The sequence below is a fragment of the Nicrophorus vespilloides genome, unplaced genomic scaffold (assembly GCF_001412225.1).
Source record: "Nicrophorus vespilloides isolate i.1.1-1 unplaced genomic scaffold, Nicve_v1.0, whole genome shotgun sequence".
Classification (NCBI taxonomy): domain Eukaryota; kingdom Metazoa; phylum Arthropoda; class Insecta; order Coleoptera; family Silphidae; genus Nicrophorus; species Nicrophorus vespilloides.
Genome location: NW_017097600.1, coordinates 286,276 through 304,422, shown reverse-complemented (window position 1 = coordinate 304,422; position 18,147 = coordinate 286,276). Strand labels below are relative to the sequence as shown.

The 18,147-nt window shown below is 33.1% G+C and overlaps 2 protein-coding genes across 3 annotated transcripts; one reads left to right on the top strand and one right to left on the bottom strand.

Moving 5' to 3' along the window:
• The first annotated feature begins 126 nt into the window (after positions 1-126).
• LOC108560530 (bifunctional glutamate/proline--tRNA ligase) lies at positions 127-6,754 on the top strand. Of its 2 annotated transcripts, XM_017918113.1 has the most exons (19): positions 127-195; positions 265-342; positions 405-755; positions 816-1,394; positions 1,447-1,618; positions 1,676-1,909; positions 1,962-2,354; positions 2,418-2,622; positions 2,734-2,961; positions 3,282-3,563; positions 3,618-4,251; positions 4,312-4,733; positions 4,792-5,085; positions 5,142-5,294; positions 5,354-5,738; positions 5,794-6,035; positions 6,092-6,252; positions 6,317-6,460; positions 6,516-6,754. In XM_017918113.1, exons 2-19 carry the CDS (start codon positions 306-308, stop codon positions 6,676-6,678), a joined length of 5,079 nt encoding a protein of 1,692 aa, XP_017773602.1. In that variant the 5' UTR covers positions 127-195; positions 265-305; the 3' UTR covers positions 6,679-6,754. The 2 variants fall into 2 exon arrangements, with proteins under 2 accessions (XP_017773602.1, XP_017773601.1); XM_017918112.1 differs by having other exon boundaries at positions 164-342.
• LOC108560532 (NAD-dependent protein deacetylase sirtuin-2) lies at positions 6,747-8,324 on the bottom strand. The gene is made up of 5 exons (XM_017918114.1): positions 8,194-8,324; positions 7,929-8,129; positions 7,184-7,733; positions 6,970-7,117; positions 6,747-6,908 (listed from the first exon to the last, which is right to left on the bottom strand). The coding sequence occupies exons 1-5, from the start codon at positions 8,222-8,224 to the stop codon at positions 6,825-6,827; spliced, it is 1,014 nt and encodes a 337-aa protein (XP_017773603.1). The 5' UTR covers positions 8,225-8,324; the 3' UTR covers positions 6,747-6,824.
• Positions 8,325-18,147: the final 9,823 nt, after the last annotated feature.

Below are 18,147 nucleotides of genomic sequence, written 5' to 3'. Positions count from 1 at the left end.
TTTTTTAAATATGAGAATTTCCTATATTTGTTAGGTAATCAAATAATCATATCAAATTAAATCATTAGAATTATTAAAAAATTAATTTATTTTTTATTGTTCCTTTGCTGCTGTTCAGGTTTGAAGTCTTATTTTTTATTCTATGCTGACACCTCAGCTGGGACTGATTTGAACACGTTGTTGGTTGCCTATAGGGTATGAGGTGTTATCTGTCGAGCGCAGAGCATATTTGAAATTAAATATTGCATCATTTTATTTTCACAGAAACTTACTTCAGTGGGATTTCTAATTGGAACGAACATAAAATGAATATTACATGTTCGAAAACGAGTCCACCCGTGGGTAAGTAACGTGTTCCAAATTAGGTTATGATTTATTTATATATTGACTCTCTCTCTGTCCAGGTGGTTTCCTGTTTGCTAAATATATTGAGGGACAATATAAAAATGTGGCCAGCATCAAATGGAGCACAGAGTCTGCTGTCGATAAACATGGTGATAAATATCAATGTTCATCTGATATCCAAATGTGCAGAGTTCTTGCTAAACTCACAGATGAGGATGGATGTTATGGAGAGAATGCCCTGGAGAAGTCACAGGTTGATAGTTGGTTGAACTACTCGACAGGACCATTACTTTCCAAAGCAAATTTCACAGCTAGTCTGGAATATCTAAATAAAGCTTTGACTTCAATGACTTACTTAGCTTGCAAGAGGTTAACAATTGCTGATATTTCAATTTTTGGTGTACTATATGGTATTAATTGTCATAATTTGTTATCTTGCTCATGAGATTTGAAATGGCTTTGTATTACAGCTAATAAGCAATGGCAAGGTTTGGTTTCAAAGAAGGAAGCGCCAGTGAATCTTTTGCGTTGGTATAATTTCATAAAGGGACAGCAAGATCTCGGTCATGCTCTTACTTGTATACCGGAAGATGTTAAGGCTGTTATGAGTCCGGTTTCGAGTAGACAGACAGCGGACAAAAGCGGCCGCGCTCAAGAAGGCAAATTTGTAGATTTGCCTGGTGCGGAGATGGGTAAAGTGATAGTCCGTTTTCCTCCAGAAGCATCTGGTTATCTGCACATTGGCCATGCTAAGGCTGCCCTGCTTAATCAGTACTACCAGCAAGCTTTCAATGGAAAGTTGATCATGCGATTCGACGATACCAATCCTGCTAAGGAGAACGTCCATTTCGAGAAAGTCATCCTCGAAGATGTGGCTATGCTTGAGATCAAACCGGATATGTTCACGCATACATCACAATATTTCGATCTTATGATCGAGTATTGCGAGAAAATGCTCAAAAATGGCACAGCCTATGTAGACGATACAAATGCGGAAATGATGAAAGAGCAGAGAGACCAAAAGATGGAAAGCGTCAACAGGAATAATTGTAGGGATATCTGTTAACTTAATTCAACTATGTAAATGAATACTGTTTTTAGCATACGAAAAGAATCGCGCTATGTGGGATGAAATGGTGAAAGGTTCCGCAAAGGGTCAACAATGTTGCGTGAGGGCTAAGATTGACATGCAAAGCCCTAATGGTTGCATGAGGGATCCCACTATCTATAGGTGCAAGAACGAACCGCATCCTAGGACTGGAACACAATACAAGTACATAAAATGTGATTAAATGCAATTTCATCTATTTATTATATTGAATACTTTTAGAGTATATCCAACTTATGATTTCGCTTGTCCAATTGTGGACGCAATTGAAGGTGTTACTCACACTCTTCGTACTATGGAATACCATGACAGGGATGCCCAATTTTACTGGTTCATAGATGCTTTAGGTCTTAGAAAGCCATACATCTGGGAATATAGTAGACTGTCCATGACCAACACTGTATTGAGTAAACGGAAACTTACTTGGTTCGTCCAAGAAGGTCTCGTCGATGGATGGTAAATAACTATAGTTAATGTTTCAATATAATATTAATTTTTAATTTTGTAGGGATGATCCACGAATGCCGACAGTACGCGGTGTTCTTCGCAGAGGTATGACCGTGGAAGGTTTGAAGCAGTTTATCATTGCTCAGGGATCAAGTCGTTCTGTTGTCTTCATGGAATGGGACAAGATCTGGGCGTTCAACAAGAAGGTCATTGATCCTATTGCTCCGCGATTCACCGCTCTAGAACACGAAAATCCTGTGTCAATTATCGTAAAGGGTGTTAAGGAAGAAAAGACTTCTGTGCCCAAACATCCCAAGGATACTAAAATCGGGAACAAAGATGTGTGGGTTGGTCCAAAGATATTGATCGATGGTGCCGATGCCGAGTCCTTGAAGGAGGGCGAAAATACTACCTTTATTAATTGGGGTAACTTAATGATCAAGAAAATCAACAAGTAATGTTATTGTCTATTAATTTTATTCGAAGAGAAAATTTATACTGTACATTTTATTTGCAGACAAAATGGAAAAGTAACGTCTGTTGAAGCCGAACCCAACTTGGATAACAAAGATTACAAGAAAACAGTTAAACTCACGTGGTTGGCTGAAACAGCGAAGGCGGAGTTCACTCCGACTTGGTGCGTTTATTTCGATCATATCATGAGCAAACCATTGTTGGGCAAGGATGATGATTTCAAAGACTTTGTTGGACACGAAACAAGGGTATGTGTTGATGCAGTTATCCGTTTATACATATTAAATTATTTAAATATATTATAAATCTTGTGGCAAATACAAATTTTATATTTATAATTTATTTATTCATTTTTTCAGAGAGAAGTCAAGATGCTCGGAGATCCAGAATTGAGGAATTTGAAGGAAGGCGATATCATCCAATTGCAACGTAAAGGATTCTTCAGAGTCGATGTACCATACAGTCCTCCAAGCGAGTTCAGCAATGTCGAACAGCCAATCGTTTTGTTCTATATTCCAGATGGTCATACAAAGGAAACGCCCACCGCGAACGTAACAGCTTCCAAAGTGCAGACCACTAATAAACAGGTAAAACTGATTCCATATTGACCTACTATTTTTGTTTTATTAATCTAGAACGAACCGGTGAAAGTCGTGATTGTTCACCAGTGAAAGTAAAACTTCAGTTAAGAGAAAACGTACATCTGTGATCGAAGACAGTTTAACACATATGTGCTTTTATTCAATTTAACATATTTGGTAAATTTGAGTTGAATATTTCGTTATATAAATTTAAAAAAAATCTTTTTTTTATGCTGCAACGATTATTTAGTATTTATTAGTGGTCTTAACCTATCTAATCTATAGACTTTTTATTGCTGCAATTATATTGAATGTTATTTTTTTAGAGTAAGGAAAGTGGATCTAGCAAACAAGGCTCGCCGAAACCAAGCAGAACTGCTGTTGATATTAATGATGAAATTGTGAAGCAAGGTGATACTGTGCGGAACTTGAAGACTCAAAAATCTCCTAAAGCCGATATCGACAGTGCGGTAAAGATTCTATTGGCACTTAAGACTGAATACAAAGAGTTAACTAAATCTGACTGGAAACCTGGTTGCGTGGCATCAGCTCCAACCTCTGGTAACACTGACGATTTAAGTTCAAAGATTTCAGCACAAGGCGAAAAGGTAAGATTGACTGATAGAATATTTAATAGTAATCTAAAATATTTCTGACTTAAGGTAAGGAAATTGAAGTCTGAAAAGGCTGATAAGGGAACAGTCGATGTTGAAGTGAAAGCTTTACTGGCTTTGAAAGCTCAATATAAGGAGTCGACTGGCAAGGATTGGAAACCAGAACCTGCTGCAACTATTTGCCCTGCGTCATCGTCATCGCCAAACAATAGTGAAATATTAGCCAAGATCACTCTGCAAGGTGTCAAAGTTAGAGAGCTTAAATCGAAGAAAGCTGATAAAGCAGCGATCGACGCCGAGGTGAAGCAACTGTTGGCTCTCAAAGCTGATTTCAAAGCTTTGACTGGTAAAGATTGGACTCCGGATACAAAAAGTTCGGGGCCTGTAATCGCCATATGCCCAGCTAAGCCTCCAAGTGGTGAGAACGAATTGCTCGAAAAAATTGCGTCTCAAGGTGAGAAAGTGCGAGATTTGAAGTCCAAAAAGGCGGATAAGGCTGCAATCGATGTCGAAGTGAAGCAGTTGCTATCGTTGAAAGCAGATTTCAAAAGTGCGACTGGTAAGGATTGGAAACCTGGAATGGCTCCAATCAAAGATGTTTGCACTACAGCAGTTAATTCTGAAGACAAATTGTTGAGTGAAATTGCCAAGCAAGGAGATAAAGTTCGTCAATTGAAAACTGGTAAGTTAAAAGTAAAATATTGCTTTTTTAGATTTATATTAATTATTGAAATAATTGCAGAAAAGGCCGATAAATGTGCTGTGGATGTCGAAGTGAAAAAACTTTTGGCATTGAAAGCCGATTTTAAATCTGCTACTGGTAAAGATTGGAAACCAGGTATGCAACCTTCTGCCCCATCTCCAGTATCCCCACCTCCTGCTACTGATTCTGGAGCTTCCGGAGATTCAGCAAAGGATGAATTGACCGCTAAAGTTACGGCTCAAGGGGATTTGGTCAGGAATTTAAAGACTCAGAAAGCATCTAAGGATGAAATCGATAGCGCCGTTAAAGTCTTGTTAGAGTTGAAAGTTCAATACAAAACTTTGACCGGCACTGATTTTCCTGTCGCAGGTAGGACTCCCAGTAAACCGAAAGAGGTTAAAGAAAAGGTTGTAAAGCAGAAAGCACAGCCTAAAGAAAAGAAAGTTGTTGATGTGAACAAGGTGATAAATTAATATTTTTCTAAAAGAGTATACAATAATTTTAAGTTTTCCTATATAGGTCGAAGATGGAGCAGGAAAGAAGCAAACTCGTTTGGGTTTGGAGGCTAAGAAGGAAGAGAATTTGTCAGATTGGTATTCTCAGGTGATCACTAAAGGAGAAATGATCGAATATTATGACGTGTCGGGTTGTTATATCTTTAGACCATGGTCGTTTGCCGTTTGGGAAGCGATCCGAGATTGGTTTGATATAGAAATCAAGAAACTTGGTGTGCAGAACTGCTACTTCCCCATTTTTGTGTCGAAAGCTGTGTTGGAAAAGGAAAAAACGCATATTGCTGATTTCGCCCCAGAGGTACGTTTTGTTTGCAATGTGTTTCACAATCAAATACAGAGAGAATTATTTTATAGGTAGCATGGGTAACAAAATCAGGAGATTCTGATATGGCCGAACCCATTGCAGTCCGTCCTACATCCGAAACTGTTATGTATCCCGCGTACGCCAAGTGGATACAATCTTATAGAGATTTACCAATCAAATTAAACCAATGGAACAACGTCGTGGTATGTACTTTTTAGATATGAAATGATCATGATATATTTAATTACTTTATCACAAAAAGCGCTGGGAATTCAAACATCCTCAACCGTTCTTGAGAACACGAGAGTTCCTGTGGCAAGAAGGACATACGGCATATGCGAACGCTGAAGAAGCCAAAGTGGAAGTGAAGACCATCCTGGACCTGTACGCACAAGTGTACACGGACCTTCTTGCCATTCCTGTTGTTAAGGGCAGAAAGACCGAAAAGGAAAAGTTCGCTGGAGGTGATTTCACGTACACAGTGGAAGCTTTCGTCTCTGCTAGTGGACGAGCTATTCAAGGCGCCACATCTCATTTCCTTGGACAAAACTTCTCGAAGATGTTCGACATCATCTATGAAGACCCCGAGACTCAGGAGAAGAAGTTCGTCTATCAGAACTCCTGGGGTATCACGACAAGAACTATAGGTACATTTTGATAACCATATTTCGTTATTATTTATATCTAATGTACATATTTTAGGTGTCATGATTATGGTGCATGCCGATAATCAAGGATTAGTGTTACCACCAAGAGTTGCTAGCGTTCAAATTGCAATTGTTCCGTGCGGGATCACGGCTAGCTTATCTGAAGCTGATCGCAAGGAACTTCAAGTCTCCTGTGACGCTTTAGAAGTTGAACTGAAATCAGCAGGTGTTCGTGTCAAAGGCGATTATCGTGACAATTATTCTCCAGGTTGGAAGTTTAATCATTGGGAATTAAAGGTTTATTGGTAAATATCTATTTTTCTAGGACTGTTTTAACTTGAATCATATTTTAGGGTGTTCCAATCCGCGTGGAGCTCGGTCCAAAGGACATGAAGAACAAACAATTGGTTGCAGTTCGTCGTGACACCGGTGAAAAAATCACGATTAAACGCGAATCCGCTGCTAAAGACCTGGCTAATCTTTTGGAGGCTATCCAAAAGAACTTATATGATAAGTAAGTGTAAATCCAATTAGGCCACTTAATTTTAAATGAACTTATAAATAACATTTTATTATAGCGCCTGCAAAGACTTGGATACTCATAAAGTGACGTTAACTGATTGGTCACAGTTTGGACCAAATCTCGATAAAAAGAACATAATTTTGGCTCCGTTCTGCGGCGACATCGATTGCGAAGAAAAGATTAAAGCTGATAGCGCGAGGTAATAATAAAGTTTACTCAATGCTCTTGTACATCTTTATCATTTTTGGTTACAGAGATGATAGCGAGACGGCTGAACCTGGAGCACCATCTATGGGTGCCAAGTCCTTATGCATACCATTGGAGCAACCTGCAAATATTAATGCTACGGATAAATGTATCCATCCTGATTGCAAGAAGAAACCGCAATTCTACACGCTGTTTGGAAGGAGCTATTAAGAAAATGGCATTCGTCAATTAAATAATATATTTTGTCGGTTAAACAATAACCTATTTAAAATATTTGTAATAAAATTCATAAAAAATATAAAATAATGCACATTCATGTTAAAATAATTAAAAATATAATTGACTAGTTTTGCTTTTTACTTCTTTGCACTAGCGTCGGTCTTCTGGATATTATCGTCAATCAGTTTGTGTTCTCTTATAATTAATTCTTTTAATTCATCCTATGAAAAGACAAAACATAAATGTATACAATTTATAAACAACCAACAAATATGTACGTACACTCCATCCTAGTTTGTCAGCCAGGACTTGACACTGTAAATCACAGTCGCCTTCCATCAATATATCTCTATAGTTATTTGGATTATCAAATTCCAAATTTCCAGCCTTCTCGTTATTAATTAGCACTCGAGGACAAGAACTAGCAACCCTGTTGTGTAGAAATAAAGAAAATCAATGTTTTGTCATTCAACAAAAAATTGTTTGAAGATCTCACCTCTCTGGAAGCGAACCGAACGGTTGGACTGTCAAAGAAGATCCCATTATAATCAATAAATCACACTTTTTAAAATCACTTTTGGCCAGTTTGAAGAATCTCAAGGGCAAGTTTTCTCCAAAGAAAACGATGTCGGGTTTGACAACACCTGGACAATCTTCGCAAATCGGAGTTTCATCATTGAATATCCTTACTTTCATCCAATCTTGACTGTATTCCTTCCTACATCCTAGGCAGTGACCAGTGTGAAATGTCCCATGAGCTTCTACAAGCTTATCGTTAGACACACCAGCCACTCTCTCCAATGTATCAATATTTTGAGTGTAATGCCTCAGCAGAAGGCCTTTCTCCTCCAATAATTTAATGAAATAATGGCTCTTTGAGGGTTTAAAAGTTCCTGGATATAGCTCCTTTGCAAGCATAAAGAATGGTTTTGAGTTCATGAAGAAATAATCTAGAGTAAATATAGCTTCAGGATGTGGTAAATCATATTTTTGTAGGTTGTCATATAATCCAGAGCCAGGGGTTCGAAAATCTGGAATCCCAGCAGCTGTAATAAAACATCAATACATTTATAAAATTTATACAAACATTTTAAATTGAATATGCAAGTACTTCCCTTGCAAATTAAGGATATTTTATAAATTAAATATGTTTCACATATATAATTTGTTTTCAAAGCATCAAATAAAGTATTTAATTATAATATTTATTTATTTACGTACTATATTTAAATGTTACTTACAAGTCGATATCCCAGCTCCAACCATGGTAACTATATTCTTGCATTTCCCACTTTGAATGAACTTCACTACTTCATCAATTGTCGGAGACTCCAATACATGTTTTTGTTCCTCCAAACTAAATTTTTCACTGAGGAAACTGGTCAGGGCATCAATCTTGGATGCCAAACCCTCTTTGTTTTTTGAATTTTCTTCTTTCTCTTCTGCATAAACATGACCAATAGGAAATTTCCAATAAATATAAAAAAAACATTCATGACTACTTACCCTCCTTGCTGGTCGACGGTATTGATGACATCTTTACAATTCACTTGTAAATTTGAAGCAATTTTAAGTGGATATTATCTAAAGAATTATTTTTATTAAAATTATCAATTTAATAACCTATAATAATAAATATATATATGTATAGTATTACTTGACAATCTGGAATGACCAACTTTACAAAACGAAAATAATCTAAGTTATTTCTAAAATATATTTGGTTATTTTTAAAATAATTTTTGAACAAATTTATTATCGCACATCGGTATTTAAGATTTGGATTTAAAATAAATGCTTATTATAATATGATTTATTACTTTATTATACACATATTGTTATAGAAGTTGCATATTCAATAAAATAACAAGAAAAGGGTCCAAAACTTTCTGAGATTAACTGAACAAGTATTTTGTCTATTTTTATATAGATAGATACCAATAAATAGGATTTGGCTTAACTATGAAGACATTAATCTATAATATATATATTACATATTCAGTCATAAGCTAAATAAACTATTTTCTTGCTTGTAAGTCGATGAAGTAAAGTTTTCTTAATGTTTTACATTTTTTACTGTGGTCTTAAAACTTGTGAGTAGTTGAGAAAACCTGTTTAATGGCATAACCAATAGAAACAACTTACGTTGAATATTTAAAAACAAAACGAAGTATTGTTGAATGATGCAAATTATACAATTTATTTTAAGAAAGAAATAATTATTGCAAAGCGTAGTACTGAGCAGAAAATCGACACAAGTAAATAAGTAAACGGAAATCCTGATGTAAAAGGTGGCCATTCCGAATAAAGCATTTTGCAATAATATAGAATTTATAAAGAAGTTAATATATGATTATAAAAAAGTAGTATATCTTAAAATCAATTTCTAATATATATTATTATAAATACAGGCAATTGATTTGAGTGATAACTATGTTCGACATCTCACAAATAGTGATATACTATTATATATTACATAACGGGTTATGAATAATTAAATTCAAAGGACGATTTAGAGGTTGCCGTTCTATTTAATTATGCCCCCGATTGAGGAAGAATATACTTTTGCTTATATAATGTTATCATCGTCATTAAATTTCCTTGCTCAACAGTATCATTTCATATCTTATAATACTGCATGTGTTCCGTAATTGCTGAATAAAAGCGCATTACATTCCTGGAGAAAGAATCATTTGCTTCTAAATGTTACATTTGCAATTTTAATCGAATGCAAGATATTTACCATAACGTTAACAATTCCATATTAATTATCGTTAATCGACATCCGTGGGCATTGGAATTATATTATTTTAACTGAAGTTGTTATTAACAATTAACAGACAATATCTCAAGTGAAAATATTTAATATTGTTTCAACTAAAAGTTCAAATATTTTGGTAAATTGAGAAGATTGCATTGAGTATTTATTGCTGGCTCATGGCGAAGGATGTAAACATACCTGATGTATTTTCGAATGCAAAATATGTGTGTACCGTTAAAGGCGACACCTTAATATACGAACATATGCGAATCCATTAACAGAAGAAGTGTTAGCGGTTAGATGGATTTAATGTCTGGTGTTTTACAGATGTTGCGCAAAATGGTGCTTCAGCTTTTTACGTTTTAAATTAACGGTTTCCGATCTCTTCATTATATTTGAACTTTAATGATTTCCCATAAACGTTTCTCTCGCGTGAAAATTATTTTTATTTAAGAAATATCTATTTATCATCAATTCTCTTTGCTGTAGTTATTCATTTTTTTAGGGCATTTGAATTTACATTTTTTAACCTAATTACTGAATAACCAGTAGATCCTTTCTTACCGGATTAAACTTGCTATGTAACAAATATTTGGTATGAGATTATTAGTATAGTGCGGTTTTATATAATATTTATCAAGAAATTGGGTTTTGTAATTAATAATAATAATTAGAATAGTTTTGGTCACAATAAATAATTGAAAAAAAAAACACATATTTCACTGTCCAAACATTTTAGATATAGACAAATTTTAAAGAAAAACGTCGGTACAAGTATTGCATGTTTATAGAAGTATTTCAGTGATATAATGTATAGAACTAGAAATAGAAAAGTGGAAAATATACGTAGTTGATGGTGTTCTAGATTAAATCCGGTATCAGCGAAATAACAGTTAAGTCTAATTGAAGTGTGATTCAAGATTTATTTTTTTAAGATTATTAATTGCTATATGTGTATACTCGCTTTTAGAAATTTACTGGGTAACCCCGAAGGAAATGGTGGTGGTGATGATGAAAGATTTCTTGAGCATGTGTAATAATTGATTTGATGCAATTACTGATGCAAACGTTTAGAGTAAATTGATATGAGCAAGTGACTCTAAGAATATACATTAAGTGGCTCCAATACCTAAGCATGAATCGTGCATTTTCTGTACGATTGAATAATCGACCCTGCTCTATTCACACGTGTCGGTTGGCTTCTTTTTTTCACCATTTCTTGCGATGGAAATGTAATTTGTTGGAATCGAATTTGAGGTTGGCGCAATGTTCAACCATCCTCTTCCTTCTTCATCATCGATGTTGATGTGTTCTGGTTGACGGAATAAGATTCAGAAATGGTACGCAATAAAGTCGAAGAGAATGGATGTTCCATGGGCATATATGTGTGAGTGTTTATATATGTATGTATGTGTTGAGTGAATATCCCGGAACTGGGTATTGTCCGCTCCGGTGCGATGGAGGCCCCGGTCAATGGACGGAGTCCGGTCATTGAGCCTGCTGGCATGGTATATCTTGTCAAGTCGACTCTTCTGCTATATATATATACACTAGTTATGTAAACCTGCGCGCCTTTTCACAAAAAGAAAACGAAAACTTTGCTGTGTGCTCTCTCACAGAAGGAAGGAACGGTACCTTGCCCAGGACCGGTCAGTTTTATTAACAGGAACTCACCACTTTTAAACAACCTCTCTCCAACCATCCTCGCAGGAGCGCTTCTTTCGTTGCGTCTCCTTCCTTCCATCAGCCTAGCTCATTATCTACGTTCCATTATACATGAATTAAACATTAACGATGTCGAATGTGACTGGATCACCTTCTAAATCAACCATCATTAATTGTTCGTTATAGAAACAGAATGCACGATGGAACCACGATGATCACTTTTGTACGTGCCCAAAACACGCTTTGCAATTCCGATGATGCGTACTCTTAAAAATGTTTATAGCTTATACATGCAAATCAATACAAACGTAGGAATACGCAGTTATTTCATCCACTATATCTATCTCACAAATCAACAACAATTTCATTAATATTGAACTGACATACTCCTGAAAATTTGTATTCCTCTTCGTCTTAAAGAATTATTATATTTTTAAGTTTATGATTATAGTAAATACATTTATAGCTAATGGTATACCGGACTTATAGAAGTTCACTTAAAATTTAAAGTCAACTAAATCAATTGAACTTATACTAGACATTCAAAATCATACAAGTAAAATAAGATGGAAAACGAAAAAAACATAAATTTAGTATTTAAAGAATATGTGGTTGTTAACAAATGTAAAAGTTTATTTATACGTAACAATTAAACTGAAATGAATACAGATTATGCTTTAATTTGACAGAAGCAACAGGAATTAGTTAGTGAAGGCGTGTGTTCTCGAGTAGACAAAATATATGAGTTTGCATGCGTGAGGGCTGGACGAGCACCTGAAATTGAAGCATCAAATAAAATAATAATAATAATAATGAATGGTATATAATAAGGACGTTTCCGGTCTTTGCACAACTAACCAGTTTTAATTAATATAATTAGATTAATATGCGCTCTTAAAATCATCATCTGTAACAGTTTTTTTTTTTGGCATGTCTTCTATATCTCATAAACTTTATAAAATGATCAGAAACACCCCAATTATGGTGTCTTACTAACTAATTATTTCTATAGAAATGATAAAACTAGTTTTTTTTTCATAGTAAAATAATTACTTTGGGCGATGAGAACATGCATTTATTATATAATTATTTAAAAAAGTAACGTTTGGATAATAAATAAATAATGAACAAAAAGCTCATTAGAAATGTATGTATTTTGAAAATTGTTTTCGTTATCAAGAATTTATTTTAGCTTATTTATTTTAATATACAGTGGAACCTCGCTTAACGAAATTATCCAAATTTTCCGGATTTTTACTCATAAAGTGAAATACTCGTATAGTGAAACATATTCAAAAGTTTTAAAAATGATGTAGCAGACGGGACTTCTTATCTTCACTTGTTATGCGAAACGTCGCTCATTATGCGAGTCATTTTTCTTACAATTCATTCTGCTCATTAAGCGAAGTGCTTGTTAAGCGAGGTTTCACTGTACTTGTATTTTGGTAAAAGAAACTCACCAATTGAAAGTAAATTAGATTAATAGACGTATAGTTTTTTTGAAAATGGACTTCATTCCACGATTTCCAAATTAAATAAGAACAGCATTTTTTTATAAACTGGTTAATATGCGTTTACTAAGAAAAATTAAACCGGTTACAATAAAAACTCCTTGCATCGAAAAACTTCCGATTTCAATTACATCTATAGTAAAATTAAATATATTTTTGCTGTCTAGCTGGCAGAGAAAAGTAAGAAAAAAAATCAGGCGCCTAATCAATTTGCTGTACTCAGATACACGTGGCGTCTAGTGCAATTAGGGTAAATTGCAATTGTCATTAAACGGTCGGGGTTTAGATCGGCGTCGTATACGTTTCTAAAATCTAATTATCATTATCGATAATTGCTGCAACGAAATACCATTAACTTAATTATATAAAAAAAATAATAATTACCGTCATAGCATTAATTAGCACAACAATTATTATGAATAAATCACATTTTCATTTGATTTTTTTTAATTTTAAGAAAACACTATATAATTATAATTATATATAGAAGAAGTAACTGCGAATTGGAACTGGTTTTTAATTCAAGGTTAATTTTCGTAAAATTTTGTACCAAAACATCAAACGATTCGCTTCGATTTAACTTTAGATAATAATTACGTGATCATTGGTACCAAGGTGACATTAACTAAGATTCTGAAATCTACTTGTTATTCTGGTAATCGTTGATATTTAGTAACTAAAATCATTAGCCTAATGATGTTTGTGATTTCCGTCAATTTAATCCTATTAATAGATTTTCTTCATTTAATTTGTAGCTAATGGTTGTAATTAGTCGTCCAAGTGGATAAGCAATTACTCATTAAAAATATTATATAAAATAAATTGGATGATTTTCATTTGTTTTGAGGAAATAAAATACAATTAAAATTTTCAATATAATTAATTAAAAGGTCAATAGGACATTTCAGTTAGTTATATGTTAGTTAATTAGTTATGCAAATCTAAAAAACAAATATTTGGATAATAAGTATATGTGATAACATTATGTTTTCAATTAGTATATATGGCGTATATAGGAGCCGATTCAAATCCTGGTCAAGCCAGGCCCTTTGTTAGCCCTCTCGGTGCTTGCAGCAATAGGGCCATCGTTCATCGCAGATAGACAGTGAAATGAATGAGGTTCAGCATATGGACCTTCAGCCAAGTCGATGGACAATGACAGTGTTAATGATATCAGCAGATTCACAGTGAAAGGAAATAGTGGAATCGCAGAACATTAATAACCTACTGAAGTTCATCATAATGGTAACTATCCACTGGGAAAGATTATCCATTTAATGTCAACCGCGATCTTAAATTTATTCAATGTTCACATTGATGAACTGATTGTGAATAAAATTATACAACATATAAAAAAATAGTATATAGAATGAAAATTACTTTGTTACAATTTACTTTGTTATATTTCGTTAGAGATGTAAATTTATTTAAATAATATCTTTAATTTGCAGTTTTTCAATTGTAAATAAAATTTTGATTTGTTTGTGCTCAAAGTTTATATAAAAATTGAAACAAATAGTCGAACATGTATAAAATACTAAGCTATGAGAAACACAGTTGAACTAATAATAATTATAAACAATAAGGAATATGTATTTGCGGATATAGTCGACATGTTTGTGAAGGTGATATAAAATGAGTGGTAATTCAAGGAAAATATAAAATTTATCCGAGCAATGTTCAGAATTCACGTGATATTTTTACTTTGCTAGCAGAAAGGAATACATGTCAAATGATGGACGGAATGATGAACGTACAGTATTTGGAAAGAGCAGCAGGATGAATGGATGAATATGGAATAAATTTAATTATGAATCAGTTATTACTTCAAAGGGCTGTTGCTTCTGCTGCTGCTCAGTAGTGCGTGCGTAGGGTTTTGAAATTGTATGTGTATTCGTCTGACCTTCGCAGCTATGCAGGTACCTGCCGCAAATGCATTACAAGTGTATTCACCTGCTCCTCCATAGATACAAAAGGAAAATGTGTTTGTGTGTACGCTAGATGGAATGAAATACACGGAATGAAACAACAATAACAACAACAAAAAAATACCAGAGAGAACGAAGTTCCATTTTATTTATGCTTGTACGTACTGGTGTTAAATTAAAACCAGAATTTCACGTGCCCCGTAATCATCTTTCGTATGGCAGAAAAACGTACATATCCAAGCACTCGAGCATGCAACGTACATTACATTACACATTCACAAGCTCCTTTCCCTTTTCCATTTATATACACCGCACATTGGAATTCGTTAAAATTAAGAATATTCACGAAACTGGCTCCCATCAAATCCAATTTTACTGCTCGTAACAAAAAAAATAAACCCACAATGAAAAAAACTACACAGAAACAGGGTCGAGTAGGATTTTCAATCTGAATATTATGCGGTTCACAAAAATATTTAAAAAGATTCAGTTTTATGTTTCTAATAGTCGTTATCAACAATTTTCCGTGTATTTGCACTCAACTTTCTTTGTTGCTTGCAATTGGAAATCGTACGTAGATTACCTAAATATGAAACTTTATAATGCAATAGTCCATTTGTTAATGCAACGCTCTTGGGAAATGCTGAAAGTCTGTTCATTTAGCAATTATATTTCAGCATTTTACACTGATATATTTTCGTGAATTCAATGAAATATTCATTCATTAAGTAATACAGTCGAACCTTGCTTAACGATTTTAATCTGTTTCAAAATTTCCGGATTTTTTCTCGTATAGTGAAACATATTGAAAAATACACATATGTATATACAAGTTTTAAAAACATCTCTTCTCATCGTCACTCGTTATGCGAAACGTCGCTCGTTAAGCGAGTCATTTTTCTTACAATAAATTATGCTCGTTAAGCGAAGTTCCACTGTATAAAATTTCAATTTTTTAGCACCTAAATATATACAAAAATAATGATACATATAAATGAAAAATGCAGTGTAATAATTTTAATAATCAAACTTAAAGATTTTTTTTATTAATGTCTATTTATAGTTTTGTAACGATTTCGAAAATATTATATTTTATTGTTTTCTTTTTAATTTCCTAACAATTACTTTTTTTTTTAACTATTATTACAATGTTCAGTCTAAGTTATAAATTGTTAACATGCTGGAGTTAACTTAGATAATACCCATTTTATTACTATTAAAACGTGATTACTTTAACATAGATTTGATTGGTTGTAAGTCTATAATATTAAAAAAAAATGATTTTAAATATTCTAAAATATAACAGTATAATTTACGAGATGTCATTAAAGTAGACTCAAAAAATAATTAAATTAAAGACGTTTTAAGACTTAAATCTTAAGCAATAAATGTGATATGCTCCAACCAGGAGGGGGCGACGGACCCAGACGCAATAAGGTTTTCTTGAAATGAAAATTTAACCACTTTTGTCAGTGGCGCAAGATTTCTTTGCTGCGACCCTGTCTGTCTCCAACTAATGTTGTAAATACTTATGTCTAGGTAATAACAATAAAATCTAAAGTACTTTTACAATATCCATGATTTAAGGATGATAATTCGTATTTATACCTGTATATTTTTGAAAATATTTAATGATTTCTTTCAACGACTAAATTCATAAGAAAGTTTATATTTATAATCAAATGTTGATTATACATCTTCATGAAACTGAGTCATTTGGTAATATTATTTCTTACTAGTTGTAAAAATATATTCGATTTACGTTGCATAACTTTTATATTTTTTTAGTAAAATAACTAAATCTGTCTTAATTTTTGTCTTGATAATTTATTTAAACGCAATATTAGCCTCAATATATAAACATATACAAGATTTTTAGAAGATTTTTTTTTAATTCATGTTGCTGATGTGATCATTACATTAAGGGTGTAATTTTTCTTTCCAAATAATTAATTATATTTGGTGATCCAATTTAATCATATTAATTGACGATAATATTTCCGTATGGATTAATTGGTTTGCAAATAAGATAACCCGTTTTAATTGATAATGATTTTTTTCTGAAATCTGTAATTTATACTTAAAATAAAAAAATTCTTAATTGCTCGATAAATCATGTGTAAGATATAATACAATAATTCAACTATTTTAATTACATGTGCAAATTGGTATTACTAATACCCGTGCAGCGTTCAATACTCGATGAAAGTATGTACAACCAAGGTTTAAGAATTAGAGAGGTGTTCGTTGCTGTTTCTCTCTGTGTTCATTTTATTATATTATTTTTTTACTGGAAACATATTAACAAGTATAATAAATCGAATTCAAAACGAATGCTCCATGAACTGATTAATGCTCATTCAGAACAAACATAGCAGTTTTACGGAGAGCAACGATAAGGCAATAATTCGTTACGCAATATTTAGTTTAAAAGTGATTAATTCTGATTCCCGCACAGAATGCGAAGCGATTCATATTTATAATAACGAGTTTGAATAATTTTTGTATTCATCTCGGAGGTAATGAAAATGCAAAGATGAGGATGGATGCAAGCTGTAATATTTCCCCTCGGTTGAAATACTCAAGGGGTGGATATTTGTGCGTCTTCTCAAGGGCAAGAAATGCGGTGCCAACCAGCGAGCATTAACTGAACCGGCTGTAAAGCGAGTGCCAATCCCTTTTGTACCGTTTCGTAACGATCATACTATCAAATTGGATATTACAGACGCGCATTAATTTCATGCTAACTGTTGCTTGCCGCGTATCAGAGAAATACGAAACTGAAACTATTGTAATGAGAGCATTCATAAGTAATTGTTTATGTTTATGAAATATTTCAATTTATCATCTGAGCGTATAATCAGAATTTTCAGTAATAATTTACAAATTATAGTTTAAATCTATGATTCTCAATCTTTTAATATAATACAACTAATAAAAAATATAAAAATTTGATTAACTTATATTTTTTTTGACTATTTAAGTTAGTGAAATTAAATTTAAATATTTTAATATATTATATAAAAAAATAAACTTAATGGAGAATATAATATGTTTTCAAGTAGAAATGAATGAAAAATTGTCATCATATACAACTCAGATTTTAATGTGTATAGAGTGCAACTGCTCCGTATCTGTATGAGATTACAGTTTTAGTTAATCTGTTGAGTGAGATAAAGATCGTGATAATAAAAATGTGTCTTTGAGAAGTGTCGTTTTGCTACTAAAATTCGGAATAACTGGTGCATTCTGAAATGGACAAGTATACAGTCTGTATTAAATCATAAATGGATCGAATCAATGATTTGTACTTACAAACATTATCAGTATAAAACAATGAGCGTACAATGAAATGTCTAAGCAGAATTGACATTGAATGTAGCTTTATGAACCACCTGTGAACACTAATTGATGTGCGTATTTCGCATTGCAGATTAATGCTTAAACGCAGGCACAATTCATTCACAAATAAATTAATTCATACAAGAATACATCTATTAATTGTATCAAAGAATTATCGAATATTTGCTCAATAAATGAGATAACTTATTTAATATTGATGCATGTGATTTCATAGATTCAATCAAAATATAAA

Excerpts from the sequence above, each read along its gene's own strand:
- LOC108560530 (XM_017918113.1), top strand. The coding sequence starts at position 306 with ATGAATATTACATGTTCGAAAACGAGTCCACCCGTGG. Across the intron at positions 1,395-1,446 it reads AAGCGTCAACAGGAATAATT|CATACGAAAAGAATCGCGCT; the intron begins GTAGGGATATCT and ends TACTGTTTTTAG. Across the intron at positions 2,355-2,417 it reads ATGATCAAGAAAATCAACAA|ACAAAATGGAAAAGTAACGT; the intron begins GTAATGTTATTG and ends TTTTATTTGCAG.
- LOC108560532 (XM_017918114.1), bottom strand. The coding sequence starts at position 8,224 with ATGTCATCAATACCGTCGACCAGCAAGGAGG. Across the intron at positions 7,734-7,928 it reads TGGAGCTGGGATATCGACTT|CTGCTGGGATTCCAGATTTT; the intron begins GTAAGTAACATT and ends GTTTTATTACAG. Across the intron at positions 6,909-6,969 it reads CTGACAAACTAGGATGGAGT|GATGAATTAAAAGAATTAAT; the intron begins GTACGTACATAT and ends GTCTTTTCATAG.